This window comes from Eubalaena glacialis, chromosome 1, assembly GCF_028564815.1.
Source record: "Eubalaena glacialis isolate mEubGla1 chromosome 1, mEubGla1.1.hap2.+ XY, whole genome shotgun sequence".
NCBI classification, from domain to species: Eukaryota; Metazoa; Chordata; class Mammalia; order Artiodactyla; family Balaenidae; genus Eubalaena; species Eubalaena glacialis.
In genome coordinates this window covers 6262121-6274708 of record NC_083716.1, presented here as the reverse complement: position 1 = coordinate 6274708, position 12588 = coordinate 6262121, and the positions used below count along the sequence as shown (strand labels likewise).

General features: G+C 46.5%; 1 protein-coding gene across 1 annotated transcript in view; it reads right to left on the bottom strand.

The window, feature by feature from the left end:
* Positions 1-12588, bottom strand: part of ADAM12 (ADAM metallopeptidase domain 12) — a 390595-nt gene that overhangs the window by 70154 nt on the left and 307853 nt on the right. The window contains exon 11 of the mRNA XM_061183918.1: positions 11001-11149. Within this exon, the coding sequence (XP_061039901.1) occupies positions 11001-11149 (149 nt within the window). The remainder of the gene's footprint in view (positions 1-11000; positions 11150-12588) is intronic.

The following is a 12588-nucleotide window of genomic DNA, read 5'->3' as shown; positions in this document are numbered from 1 at the left end:
TGCCTGAAAAAGACATGTATCTCTTCCTTATTTAGAGGTGCTGTTTTGGCTATTTCAAATTATGGCTTCCCAGTGCCTTGTACGTTCTAGGGCTTAGAAACATTTTCCAATACGGTGCAGAATTTATTACAATTGTAGCCAAAATGTAGCAATCTTTAAACTGTAAAACCACAAGTCAGCTTGAGAGAAGGGTGATTCAGGAGGCAAAGGAATGATCAAGCAGTTAAATAGGATCCCTCCATTTAATACATATGTGGTGTTAAAGACTGCTTATTCTGGAAGGGTCGAGCCATCTCCAGCTCAACCAGAACGTGGGCTTAGGAAGCATAAACAACCAACTGAACCACCAACCAACCCAAACAAACAAAGACGCTGTTTACATGACTGTTACCCGCCATGCGGCTGGCTGTGGTGGTTCTGAGTTGTTGGAACTTTTTCCAAAGGACTTTCCCAAAGCTCTAGTGATATGAACACCCTCCACGTATTCTTCTGACCTCTTCCTCCACAGCCAAGCTGCTAGGCGGGAGCTCGGAGGGAAATGTGGATACAGACAGACCAGACCTGCCCTCCGTTCTCTGACAACGCGACCTACTGACTCTTCATCACTAAATCTGCAACCAGCTTGAAGAGCTTTTCCAAAAACAAACAATAACACACAGGTCAGGGCCAAGTTCTATGCATTCCTAGATCCTCCAGGAGCACAAGACTCACACTGTCACCATCTTCTCTTCCTAGGGGAACGCAGGGCCCACGGACACCAATGGGTGCAAGAAGTCTTGGTTGGGATGGATTTGCTCGGCCAAGTGTCAACCCCAAAGTTCTTGGGCCATCTTGAGAAAAACCGTTAGGTTTTTCACAATTAGGCCCTGGAATAAAAGCTTGCAATCACCATGCACAGAATTTAGGAGTGACCCAGAGGCACGTCCTGTTGGGGCAGGCGGTGGTGTCTGCACCCGTGGCAACTGGCCCGGTCTTCAGCAGCCTGGCAGGACTGAGGTGCAGCCCAAGGTCACCCCGTTTCAGGGGATTTTGACTTCATCTCGTCCTGCACGCCCAGGATAATGAGTAAAAATACTAACAGCACTTACCATTCTTGAGCAAGGGCCTGCTGGGGACCAGAAGCCTGGTGGGCGTCCTCGCTCACCGACTGCCCGGTGAGTCAGATTATATCATTCCTATTTTACAGATGAGGAAACTGAGGCACAGAGCAGTTAGACACCTTGCCACAGTCCTCTGGTTCCAGGGTCAGGACTGAAAACCTAGCTTCCTGACCTGAAGGCCTGTGTTTTCCCTCTGCAGCCACGCTGCCTCAAGGGCAGTCAGGAGGCCTCCGGCAGCCTCAGGTGTGACGGGGCGCAAACGGCCCGGAGCCAGCATCAGCATTCAGGAAGAAGAGGGAAGTGGTCCAGGAATCTCTGGCTCCCTGGAGTCGGGTGCAGGTAACAGTGGAGCCCACGGTCCTGCCGGCTACTCGGAGGGCACGGTCGAGCACCTCCCGGAACGGCTTTGAGGCCAGGAGAAATGGTGGCCGGAAACTGGGATTTATGGAGCACACCTGCGGCCACGCACACACCTGAGGGAGGTTGTGAGCCCATGCGGGTCTCAACAAGCTGCGGGCAGAGGGAACCGTCGCCCACCGGGAAAGCACGGGACTCCGCCGGAGGACTTTCCCGGGCGTGCTGGGAGGTGGATGTGGGCCCGCGTCCCACTCCGCCGGGCCAAGGGTGCCCGGCGCGACCCTGAACACGCGGGCTCACTCGACAGAACGGAACCCCGGCGGAGCCCACGGGGATGGAAAGGGACTGCATTAGGACCAAACGCTTGACCCCGTGGGCTGCCAGATGGGCCGCAGACGGCGAGGCAAACCACCGGGCCAGGAGCGAACGATCAGAAACGTCCTGAGAGGACATTTCCATTGTTAATAGCAAACACCTGGGGCCCAGAATGGAGCCATCTGTGGCACGTTATAATTCATGTCTTTAACACGTGAACTCTGACCTCTGCTCCTCCTCCCCGGAAACCAATTAAAGTGTAAATGTAATTTCTCAGAATTTTTAATAAAGAAGGAGACCAACGAGGCCCCGGCCGGTTGAGAGGTGCACAGGCGGCCTCTAGGCGTTATCAGAAAGTAGACCTTTCGCTTCTGTGCTCTGACGGCTGTTTCCTCCCCAGCTCAGTCCCTAAAGGCAGGGGACTCAGGGCAGGGCACCAGCACCCCACTAAAGGAGCCCAGCCCATCAGAGGCAGTGTCTCAGACTGGCTTCTCAGCTTCATCACAGGAAGAGGCCGCTGTCTCTGCGTGGGGCTCGTCGGGGATGAGATTCTGGCAGATATAAACAGATTCAGGGGTTAATAGAGGGCAGTTTACACGTCGGTCGAGATAACTCCGCCCTCTCCTCCTGCCCCAGGAGACAGACCTGTATAGATAGATCATGCCCATTGCATATGCTGACTCTGCAAGTCTGTAACACTTGTAATCAAACATGATAGGAAAAGTGGTCATGGTAGATACTTCCAAGCCACCCAACGAGGGGTGAAGTCTTTTTGGCCCTGTTCTTACCTCGCTGAGCTCCTGATGCTGGGCTGGCCAACAGGGCAGCCTGAAACTCAAGAGCCATGAAGACTGGCACCCATGTCCCCCTCCCCCTCCCACTGCCGCTGGGGATTGGGAACCGAAGGTTCCTTTGCTCACAGGGGCCAGGGGATAGGCCAGAGGCAGGAGCCAGAGGCTGTGGGCAGATCACCGTGAGTCTGGCCGTGACCAACAGTGGGGCCTCTGGCCTTTCTGAACCACAGTTTTCTCACCTGTATGATGGAGGTGATTGTATCTGCCCTTTCCCCTTAGAACTGTGACAGTTAAATGAGAAAGGAGATGTGAAAGTTCTTTGTAAACTGGAGAGTAATCTGTGAGGTCTACAGGGTCTTATTCTTACAACTACTTTTAGTTTTTATATTTTTAACTTCCCACCTCCTACTTTAGCTAAATTAAGCACAGGCTTGCAGGAGAAGCCACTTATGGAAGAAGTCCACCTTTTGAAAGTAAATTGCTCCTTGGTCTCCATGGAGTTAAAAAAAAGACAAAAAACAATGGACTCAGCCTCCTATTTACCTGGGGTTTCTCAGTTCTTATTCTTTTTCATTTTGCTTTTGTTTTTCTCTTTATTGTATTGTTTCTGTTCTTGTGAGTTATCATAACTCCATTGTAGATGATGTGGAATATATAATAAATGAAAATGGCAATGCTGCAGCAAATGCTATAGTATAAAAGACAATGGTCTCAGAATCTTCTCCTTAGACGTTTAGCCATTACATGAAAGGTGAAATGTGGCTTCACTCTGCACACATCTGATTGTGCTGGAATCACCATCCATCTGTCCATCCACCCAGCTGCTCACTACCATTTATCCATCTGCTATCAGCTCACTCAATCATCCACCCATCCACTCATCCGTCATCCATCCATCCACCCACTCACCCTCCCATCCATCCATCCATCCATCCATCCATCCATCCATCCATCCAACCAACCATCCATCCATCCATCCATCCATCCATCCATCCTTTCAGTCAAGAAGAATTTACTGAAATCTACTATATGTTCCAGGTGCTGGGGCTTCAGCAATGAACCAATGAACCAAACAGACAAAATTCCTGACCTAGTAGAGCTTAAAGTGGGTCCTTCTGAATACTGTTGGTCACAGACAGGCCCAGAATTTACCCTTGACCTCACTCTGTGGCCTCTGTGCCAAAAGTCCTGGGGAAAGGAGGAAGCTGTGTGTGTGTGTGTGTGTGTGTGTGTGTGTGTGTGTGTGTAAGTGGGGAGGGGTTGGCAGAATTTCAGCAGCAATGTTTTCACACATGTTCTACCACAAATAAAATGCTGGATTAACGAGCAATGACAGGAAATAATTCTCTGCTGTTGTAACCTAAGTTGAAGGAGATTTGCAGAACTAAATGGCTTAAAAATGGGCCAGCCTTCCTGCTTCCCAGAAGTCACACAGGGACAAAGCTCTGTACTGAGAAGGCTTCAGTTCCCGCCTGGAGCCTGAACACAGCAAATATAGCTGAGGTGACCTCCACATGGTAAGGACCCCCGGGAGGCAGGATGGCACGGCCGCCCCAGTCTCAGCCTCAGTCTGGACCACAGAGCTCCCTCGAAGCCTGCGGTGGGAAGCCAGCACATCTTCTCTGACTAATACCCCAGGATAGATGCCCTTCTCCTCTTCCTTAGGTTTACAGCTGCTGCACATTTTTATTTGAGATGAGTTAATAGGAAGGTGGAAAGTCAGAGGCTTGGCTCCTGATGACTCAGCCTAACGTCTTGGGGCTTCCACTTGGGTAGTTTTGAAAACATAAGCAATTCATTTAACTTTCTGAGCTCCAGCTCCTCATCCTTAAAATGGGTATAACCACACCCACCTCACACCGCTGACTGACGAAAGATACATCCCCAGTCATCTCTAGGGCCAAAGTCAAGTCTGCCTCCGTTCACTTCCCCCAAACTGGATAGTCAAGGCGCAGTGCCATGCGGACCAGTCTCCCTAGCTTGACCTCTGTTTTGCATCCAGCTTAAGAGGAGAGGACATTCTGCCATGCCCTTGGGCAGTGACTTTTACTATCCCAACTCTGCATTAATTGCAGACAAACTCCTTCATTTTCCAGTGAGCAATATCTAATCCTACAGAGAGGAAATAAGAACATGGTCTGTATCGAGGGGTCCTCTTGAACTGCTGTCAGGAATATCTCCTGCCAGTTCCTTTCCCCCTTATCGTCATGTCGGTAAGTAGCCAACTCAGTTACTCTAGCTGGATAGTTAAACTGATTCTGCCCTGTAGCGTTTTAATGTTGCTAGAGTGCCTCATTTTGTTGTTGTTTATTTATTTGTTTTTTACTCCTTGGATAAAGATTTCCATTGTTTTCCCTACTGCACCTTGAAGAAGGAAGTGAAGACTTTCTTAAACTTTTCATTGAGAAAAAATAATAATCACCTTCAAATGAAGAACTGATATGGGGAAACAATTTTCTCCAATCCCATGCTCATAAAATCCCTTTATAATAAGTGTATTTCATGACCTCAGATAGATCCTCAAACTTCAAATGGGGGTGAGTTTTAATTATATATATTCTGCACTGATTTTCAAGAAAGCAAGTGCTTCTTGAAAGGAGATAGCCTTTCCAGATACATCAAATTTCTATCAATTCCTACCACATCTGAAACTTGGGAACTTTTCACTGAAAAGTGCAGTTGATTTTAGTTTCCCGAATCACATTTTCAGATAGAGGCCTCCTCAAAAATAAATCCAAATTTCCTGTAACGTGAGCTAGGAATTCTCGAGGAGGGTCTGCCTAACCCTATGCAATTCTTCCGGGATGGGTTCAGACTGGACTTTACTCCAGAATGTTCCCTGCCCACCACCCCTTCCAACCTTTGCTCCTTGTTCACAATGAATTATTGGTCATTTTTTAAAAGATGTGAGATGCTATTACGGTGATGTTTAAAATTTTCTCCTTATCTTTTAGAGGCACAACTGAAGTACTTACAGATGATGTTATGATACCCAGGATTGTGTAAATAGATGAGATTAGGTGCCCCTGTGGTGAGCCCCATAGCATCCCAAGATGTCCCCTATCAGCCCTGAGCTTCCAGTCTGTAATCACCAGTTTACTTGCCTGGGATCCCTACCACAATACAAGGGCCTAGAAATCGAGGTTCCTGCCTTTTGTGTCTGTGGCCCCGCTCTGCTCCTTGGAATCTGGCACACAGGTACCCAGTAAATACGAGCTGAGTAAATGAGTGGTTTTGCTATAATTGGTCACCCAGCCCTGTTTCCTGAGGTGGAGGCAGGGCCTGTGTCCTCTCAGCTTTCCTGAGAGAAGGTTGAACTTGGGTGGAGGCTATCCAGCTGTGATCCACGTCCAGACAGCTGTGCAGCAGGGAGGTATGCAATGAATGTTTCCTGAATTGAATTCTACGGAATCGAATGAGCCAATTATCCACACTGCTGAGGAAGTGGAATGGCAATGCTTTCACCTTGAACGTGGTTATCTGATCTAGTTGTAGATGTTATTCCTGAATGCCCAACCTCAGCTGAATGTAAATTATCTACACCCCTCGTGAGCAAGCGGTAACCCTCGTTTGCTTATTTTCTCGGCCCACGTTCTCCAGGGCGCTCAATGCACTACCCTCCACTGTCCCTTGGCAGCCAGGCAGCACATTCTTTGCTTGAGAGCCGTTTGCCAGTCTGGATTAAACAAAACCCAAACAGCCCTGAGCTCTGAATCTTAGTATCAGCATGAAAACTATGGCACCAACTCCCTTCAGACATACCAGATATATAGATCTGTATATATCTCTTCAGATATACAGAGTGTGGAAGTGCTCTTTTGTGGCTGTTGAAGTAGAGCCCTTAAAGAATCTTACTAGAGGAAAAGCAAAGTGAAATCCTAAACAGAAGAGAATCTTTGACATCAAGTCTACAAGACTGCTGAGGTGAGCGGGTGAAGCTGTGGTGCGATCCGCCCCCCGGGATGCTAGTGCAGGCTCCTTCTTAACGGATTCCAAGTGCCTGTTAATTACACTAAAATAAAACGAGAGTTTACATACCATTTCTTTTTTAACAAGAAGCTCCCCCCTATTTTTTACAGACAGTAAACCCCTTAATTTGGCAAACTACAATAGCTCAGATGCTACGCCATCTTCTTAAAAGTGAAGAATTCTTAAAAGAAAACGCAAATCATGTTACTGTCCCGCCTAAAACCCTCCAATGATGGTTCCCTGCCCTGGAGACGAATCCATGTTCCTACCGCGGCGTGGGCTTTGCGTGCTCTGGCCCCTCCTTGCTCTCCAGTGGCATCAGCACCACTTCCCTCCAGCCCCATCCCATTCCGATCCAGCCCCACCAGCCACTGGCTTCCCGTCAGCGATGCTTTCCCTCTTCATGGTGTCCCCCCTGCCCAAGCCCACGTCCTTCCATCTCTGCAGGCTCTCCATCCCTCTCTTCCTGTTGGTCTTGGCTTAAACGTCATCTCCACAGAGAGGTCTCCCCCAAGCCACTAATTAACGTCGGGTCCCCCAGCCCACGTGTCTCCTTTCTATCCTCTTCCTTTTCTTCCTTCATAGCACTTCTTCCAACCTGCAGTTTTTGATTTACTGTTTTTCCAGACTGTCTTCCCCACAAGAACGCAAGTTCCATGAGGGCAAGAAAAGGGTCTGTCCTGTTTGTGGCTGAAATAACTCCAACATCTATCAAAGCAGGTGGCACATTGCAGGAGCCGAGTTACCGTGGGTTTCCGATCCAGCTGCATCCCCTCAAGAGATGGCTCTTTGACTCCAACTCTCACTGTAACAGAAAACTTTCCGCAAAAAAATAAAAGGGAGCTCTGAGAGTAGTTTTTGAATGTTAATACTGCCTTTTTCTTCTACTCTAAGAAGTGACATTTACTATTATAGTAAATATTCTTTTCCCTAAGTGCTCAAATTATTCACGTTTTTCTTACTCCCATAAATGTGGCATATTTAGTCCTCAACCCCTTTAAGACCAAATGCTCCAAGAAGCTCATCAATGGATGGACTCAACTGAGTTCAAACTCCCACACGAATCCCCAGATATTGCTTTTGCCAAGGAGTAATTTCCAAGACAGGTCTTAATGTTAACTATCCAAAGACATAAAACACACTCTCACACACACTCAAAGACTTGCAGTAATTAATGATACAACCTGTAAGGACACCCCCTCCAACTATTCCTGTAACATGCAACTGAAGTCATGACACCCATGTTTAAAAGAATTCTCCTCCATCCTCGTACTTTTAGGCCTTTGGGTCCAATTCGTCAACGATGGCAGTTGGTGAAATTTCAGGGTTAGGATTCTGGAATGTTTTGATAAAGAATAAACAAGGGGTATTAAGGGATGCATTTCTTTCCTTTAAACCATCTGCAATACATGGTTCTTTTCGATTCTGGGAGACTTTCGTATCATGAAAGCAGTCCCTGATTCATCTCTTTGCAAGTCACCTTTGGGGCTGATACGTAAATCACATTTCTAACATTTGCCACTCATGTCTGAATCAGCAGTGGGGAGGAAGTTGGGAGGAAGGTTCGGGTGTGGGCCAGTTGAAAATGAGCCATTCACACAGAAACCACGGGCACTTACATGGCACTAGAAGTGCTTTCCAGCAACTATGAGCAGGAATTCTGAAAAAAAAAAAAAGCCTTTAACTCTTCAATGGTTCCAAGGTCCCTGTAAGCTAAATAATAATAATAATACCTCCATATATTTGTGGAGTGATTTACAATTTACAAAGACATATGATCTCATTTAATCCACTCTTCCACTCTCGTGGGGACTCTAAGAGGTAAGAGAACGACCACGTCGAGATAATACTGGAGATTAAAAGCAGCCTGGAAATTCTAAAATGGGTGATGGATGACTGAGATGGCCGGAACAGCTTGACCTCCTCCTTACTGTGGGCTTTTGTGATTAATTCACCCACTTGCTTAGGAAGTTTCTTTCCATCTGAGAAAATTAAAACCACCACCCTCTGGACAGGAATGTGGGATCATAAATGAGAACCAAATAGAAAAGATTTACACGAAAGCACAAGCTCAGCAAAAGAGGAAACTCAGAAATCGCTAATAAGGTATAAATCAAGGAAAGGCTATTAGCAAACTCCTGGTAAGAAAAAAAAAAAGCTTTTTAAATGATTTGCTGAGCTCTTAACAATACCATTTCTACCTATGATTTTCAAATATCTCCAGGGTAATTTGGCTTGCAATTCTTAAACGCTGCCATGAAGACTTTCCAATTTGAAGGGATTTGCACAAAATTACAGAGAGTACCAGAAAGCAATGCCTTGCTATTGTGCCTCCAGAATTGAAGGACTCTTAGGGCTGTAGGGTCTTCCTCATCTGTGCATTCTCCACAACAGCAAACACAGGGGTCAAAGTATTTGTTTAATGTGTGAACAAACAAGTGAAAGAATAGGTGGATGAATGGATGGATGGATGGATGGAATGTTGAAAAGATGGATAGATGGACGGATGGGTGGAAGGACAGATGAAATGAATAATGAATAGACGGATGGATGGATGGATGGAAGGAAGGACAGAAGGAAGGAAGGAAGGAAAAATAAAGACTAACTCACTCATTTTACTGATAAAAACATAAGAGCCAGAGGGGTTACTAATTTGCTTGTTTTACCAAAAACAACTAGTGTCAGAATTGAGGCTATCAGGTCTCTTCAATCCCAGTGTAGTATCCCCAATCTAGATTTTCCTCTCTTCTATTCGTCTCTTTCATCAAGAGTTCTGAAACATTAACAATATTAACAATCCAATCTTCTTAGTCTTTGAGAACCACTTTTGGAGGCATATAGGCTGGTGTGTTTGTGCCTACTTAATAATCAGGGAGATTAAGCACAGAGTGAATTTTCCGTGGCCACTTGGGGCTCATCAAGAATGAGAAAGCATGAAGACCACTCAGTTTCACGTCACCTTCCTGCCAATCTCCTCCCCAGAGATTCTGGACCCTATCTGGGCTGGCGGAATATTGGAAACAGAGGACACCCACAGGCCCTGGCCCAACCTCACCCACTAAGAAGGGATTCTTTGCCCCAATTACCCAACAAGCAGCTATTCTGCCCCTGCCCGGGGAGTTTAAATGACCAGGAGCACGCTACTTCTGGGAGCAACGTGCCTCCCTTTGGGGAAGCTCCCCGCATTGAGTTTTGCAACGTTTCACTTCCTGTTGGTGTCGGGCCTAAGATACTTACACTTCCTGCTCAGGTTCTCGGCTTCTGTCATCACAGCCTCAGAGAGCAAGTTCCTCTACTAGGTCTTGGTGAGGCCCCGGAATTGTGCTTAAGACAGAACCTCAGGCAAAAACAATGCACACCTGAAGGCTTTGTGCTAATGGTGGTGATGGACCGGAGAAGCAGTGCCTTGCTGGGAAAAGACGCCTTAACGACCAGCTCACGTGAAATGCCATGATGTGAGCCATGAAGTTCTGCCCTACAGGCCATTCAAGAGGAGGCCCACGAGGCTACTGGCTGTAAAAGCATAACCACGTTCTGTAACAATCCATCCCTCTTCCGGCACTTTTCATCCTCTTTAAGCAGGTGCCCCGCCCGCCGCGTACACCGCGACTTCGCAGAGGCCAGCCTTCGGGCTGCCCGTCCGCGCTTGCTTCTTGCTCCCAGAGCTTCCTTTCAGCAAACCCAGAGAGCAGACTTGGCCTAGGAAGTGCCGTAAAGATAAGCACCGGGAAGGTCTCAAGGTATTAAAAAGAAGCCGGCATCATAACAAGTCCGTGTTCTCCTTCACTAGTGAAAATCTTCCTACGTTAGCACAACATTCTAGTTTGGGAGGGGCCCGTAGAGGTGTAGGGACACATCATAATCTGTAATCACTCCAAGTTGCATCTATTTCTACCCCCTCTGAATGCTGCAGTAATGAAACTGTCTTCCTTTTTTTCTGGGTGAATCAAGTCTAGCGTTTCAGAAAGGCATGAAATGAGGAAGAATGACATAATTTACTGAAAAGGAAAAGTCTCATCATTTAAACCTTTAAGATCTGAGAAGGGGATGTGGTATTAGAGGCGGGGACCCTACAAATCCCCAAGCTACTGACACATTTCAGCTCCGCCCCAGGGCCAACCCAGAGGGAAGACGCACGTCCCCACACGGGACCCATCTAACCACGCCCAGACGGAGCTGTAGGTGCGAATCAAAACCACGTGCTGGGATTGTAGGGTAATTCACGATCTCTGAACAAAGGCAGGATCCGTGCCCACGACTTCTCAGGGAGGCACTCAGGCCTCACGCCCTGTGCTCTGCAATCTGGGTGCTTCTCTCAGGGAAGCACAGTCCACGGAATTTCTTTCGGGAAGCTTCCATGGGCGCTCTGGCCAGAAAACCAGGGAGCTCTTTGCCCAGCTGTTTCCCAATACATATTTCAAGCTGCATCCTGACTCTCAGAGCAGCTGGAAGCATCAGTACTTGCCCGGTTGAGGGGTTCATGATGCAGCCTCCTTTGTCGGCAGCCGTTCTGCAGCTACAGCCCCTCTCCAGGGTGTCATGGTTCATCCCGAAATTGTGTCCCAGTTCATGGGCCAGGGTCACAGCCGCGCCAAGGGGACTGTCTGAATGGTCCTCAAAGAAAATACAAGAGCACAATGTATAGTTCACATCTTTTTGGCCTCTTTCCCAGCCACCCCCCAGATGTTTATCTTTTATAAACATTTAATGGAGTCCAATCTCCTATAAGGAACCAAGATAGAGCCCCATTATATAGTTCAAACTTAAAAAAAGATTTGATCTATTTTATTCAACTAGTTTGGGGTCCCCTCTGCTGAGGAATGCATTCCTCATGAATACATGTAGGGTTCCTTGTGTCTTTACATGAAATAATCAAGGCAATCATTTCCCTCTCGCTTCCTACAATCTCTCACAAGACACCATTCTATTGAATGAAGCAAAAAGTTGTCCTGTATCATAGGAAGAAGCAGCTCGTTCCTTCATGGGTAATGAAAGTACCGTTTTATCCTTGATTGAGATGATGCTGGTATAAAGTCGTTAGGGGAAGCATACTTTGAACAGTCTAAATAAGATCTGAGCAATTGTTACTGAGTATGCCTCTTGCTGTCTACTTGGTAGAGAAGGATACTTGGAAAATTCGTAAGAATTCACCATAAAAGCTAACGACATTGAGTAATCTGTTTGAAAACTCATTAGACTAAGATTGTAATCCAGTTATGCCTTACTCTTGCTGGCCCTTTGTTTTGTCAGGTAGACTTTGGAAATGGATGGAGGCATCCTGACTCTCTGACTTTTGCTCTTGGGAGTTCACTCAACCTTTTGCTTGATTTTGGAAGGCGGGTTCTCCACCCAGCAAGCACTGCTTGGCCACCCCTACCTTAGTGGAGTGCATGCATGGCTTGGCTAAAGAGATATTAGAAATTAATTTTTAAAATATCATTACTCAACTTTAACAAACTAAAATTAGTTGATTTGCAGAAATGGTGCCCATGATTGGTATTTCTGCAAGGGCCTGCACACCACAGAGTAATGAAGGTAACATTGAATCCTGCTTTGTGCTACCCAGGAAGGAGATAAGAGGCTACCCAAGAGGTTTCCAGGAAACAGTGACACTGTGCTTTAGAGAACGCATTATTCCTGATACAGACAATCTTTGTGGGGCCTCTTGATATAGGTGTGTTCATATAAGATTTTATGGGCTTGTTGGCGGTTACAGCTGTAGCTGCCTTTCTCACCGGCCCTCAGGCTAAGAAAAGAGTGGCATGTCAAGGAACCAAGTTATTCTTAGAATAGATGAAATTCCTAATAAATTACTTTGTTTAGATTTTAGTTTCCTGTTGTAGGAAGCTTCAAAAACATGTTTCAGGAAATCGATTTTCTTCAATCTAAGAATGCTGAGGGCTGAATTTAGCATGCTTTGGCACAAAAATTCAAGGAATTTATCCTTAAAAAATGACTCTTCATCAGATTTTTTTGTATCACTGAATATCTTGGTTTTGTCTTGAATTGCCTAATTGTTTCACATTCTTTCACGCATAGGTGATTATACACAG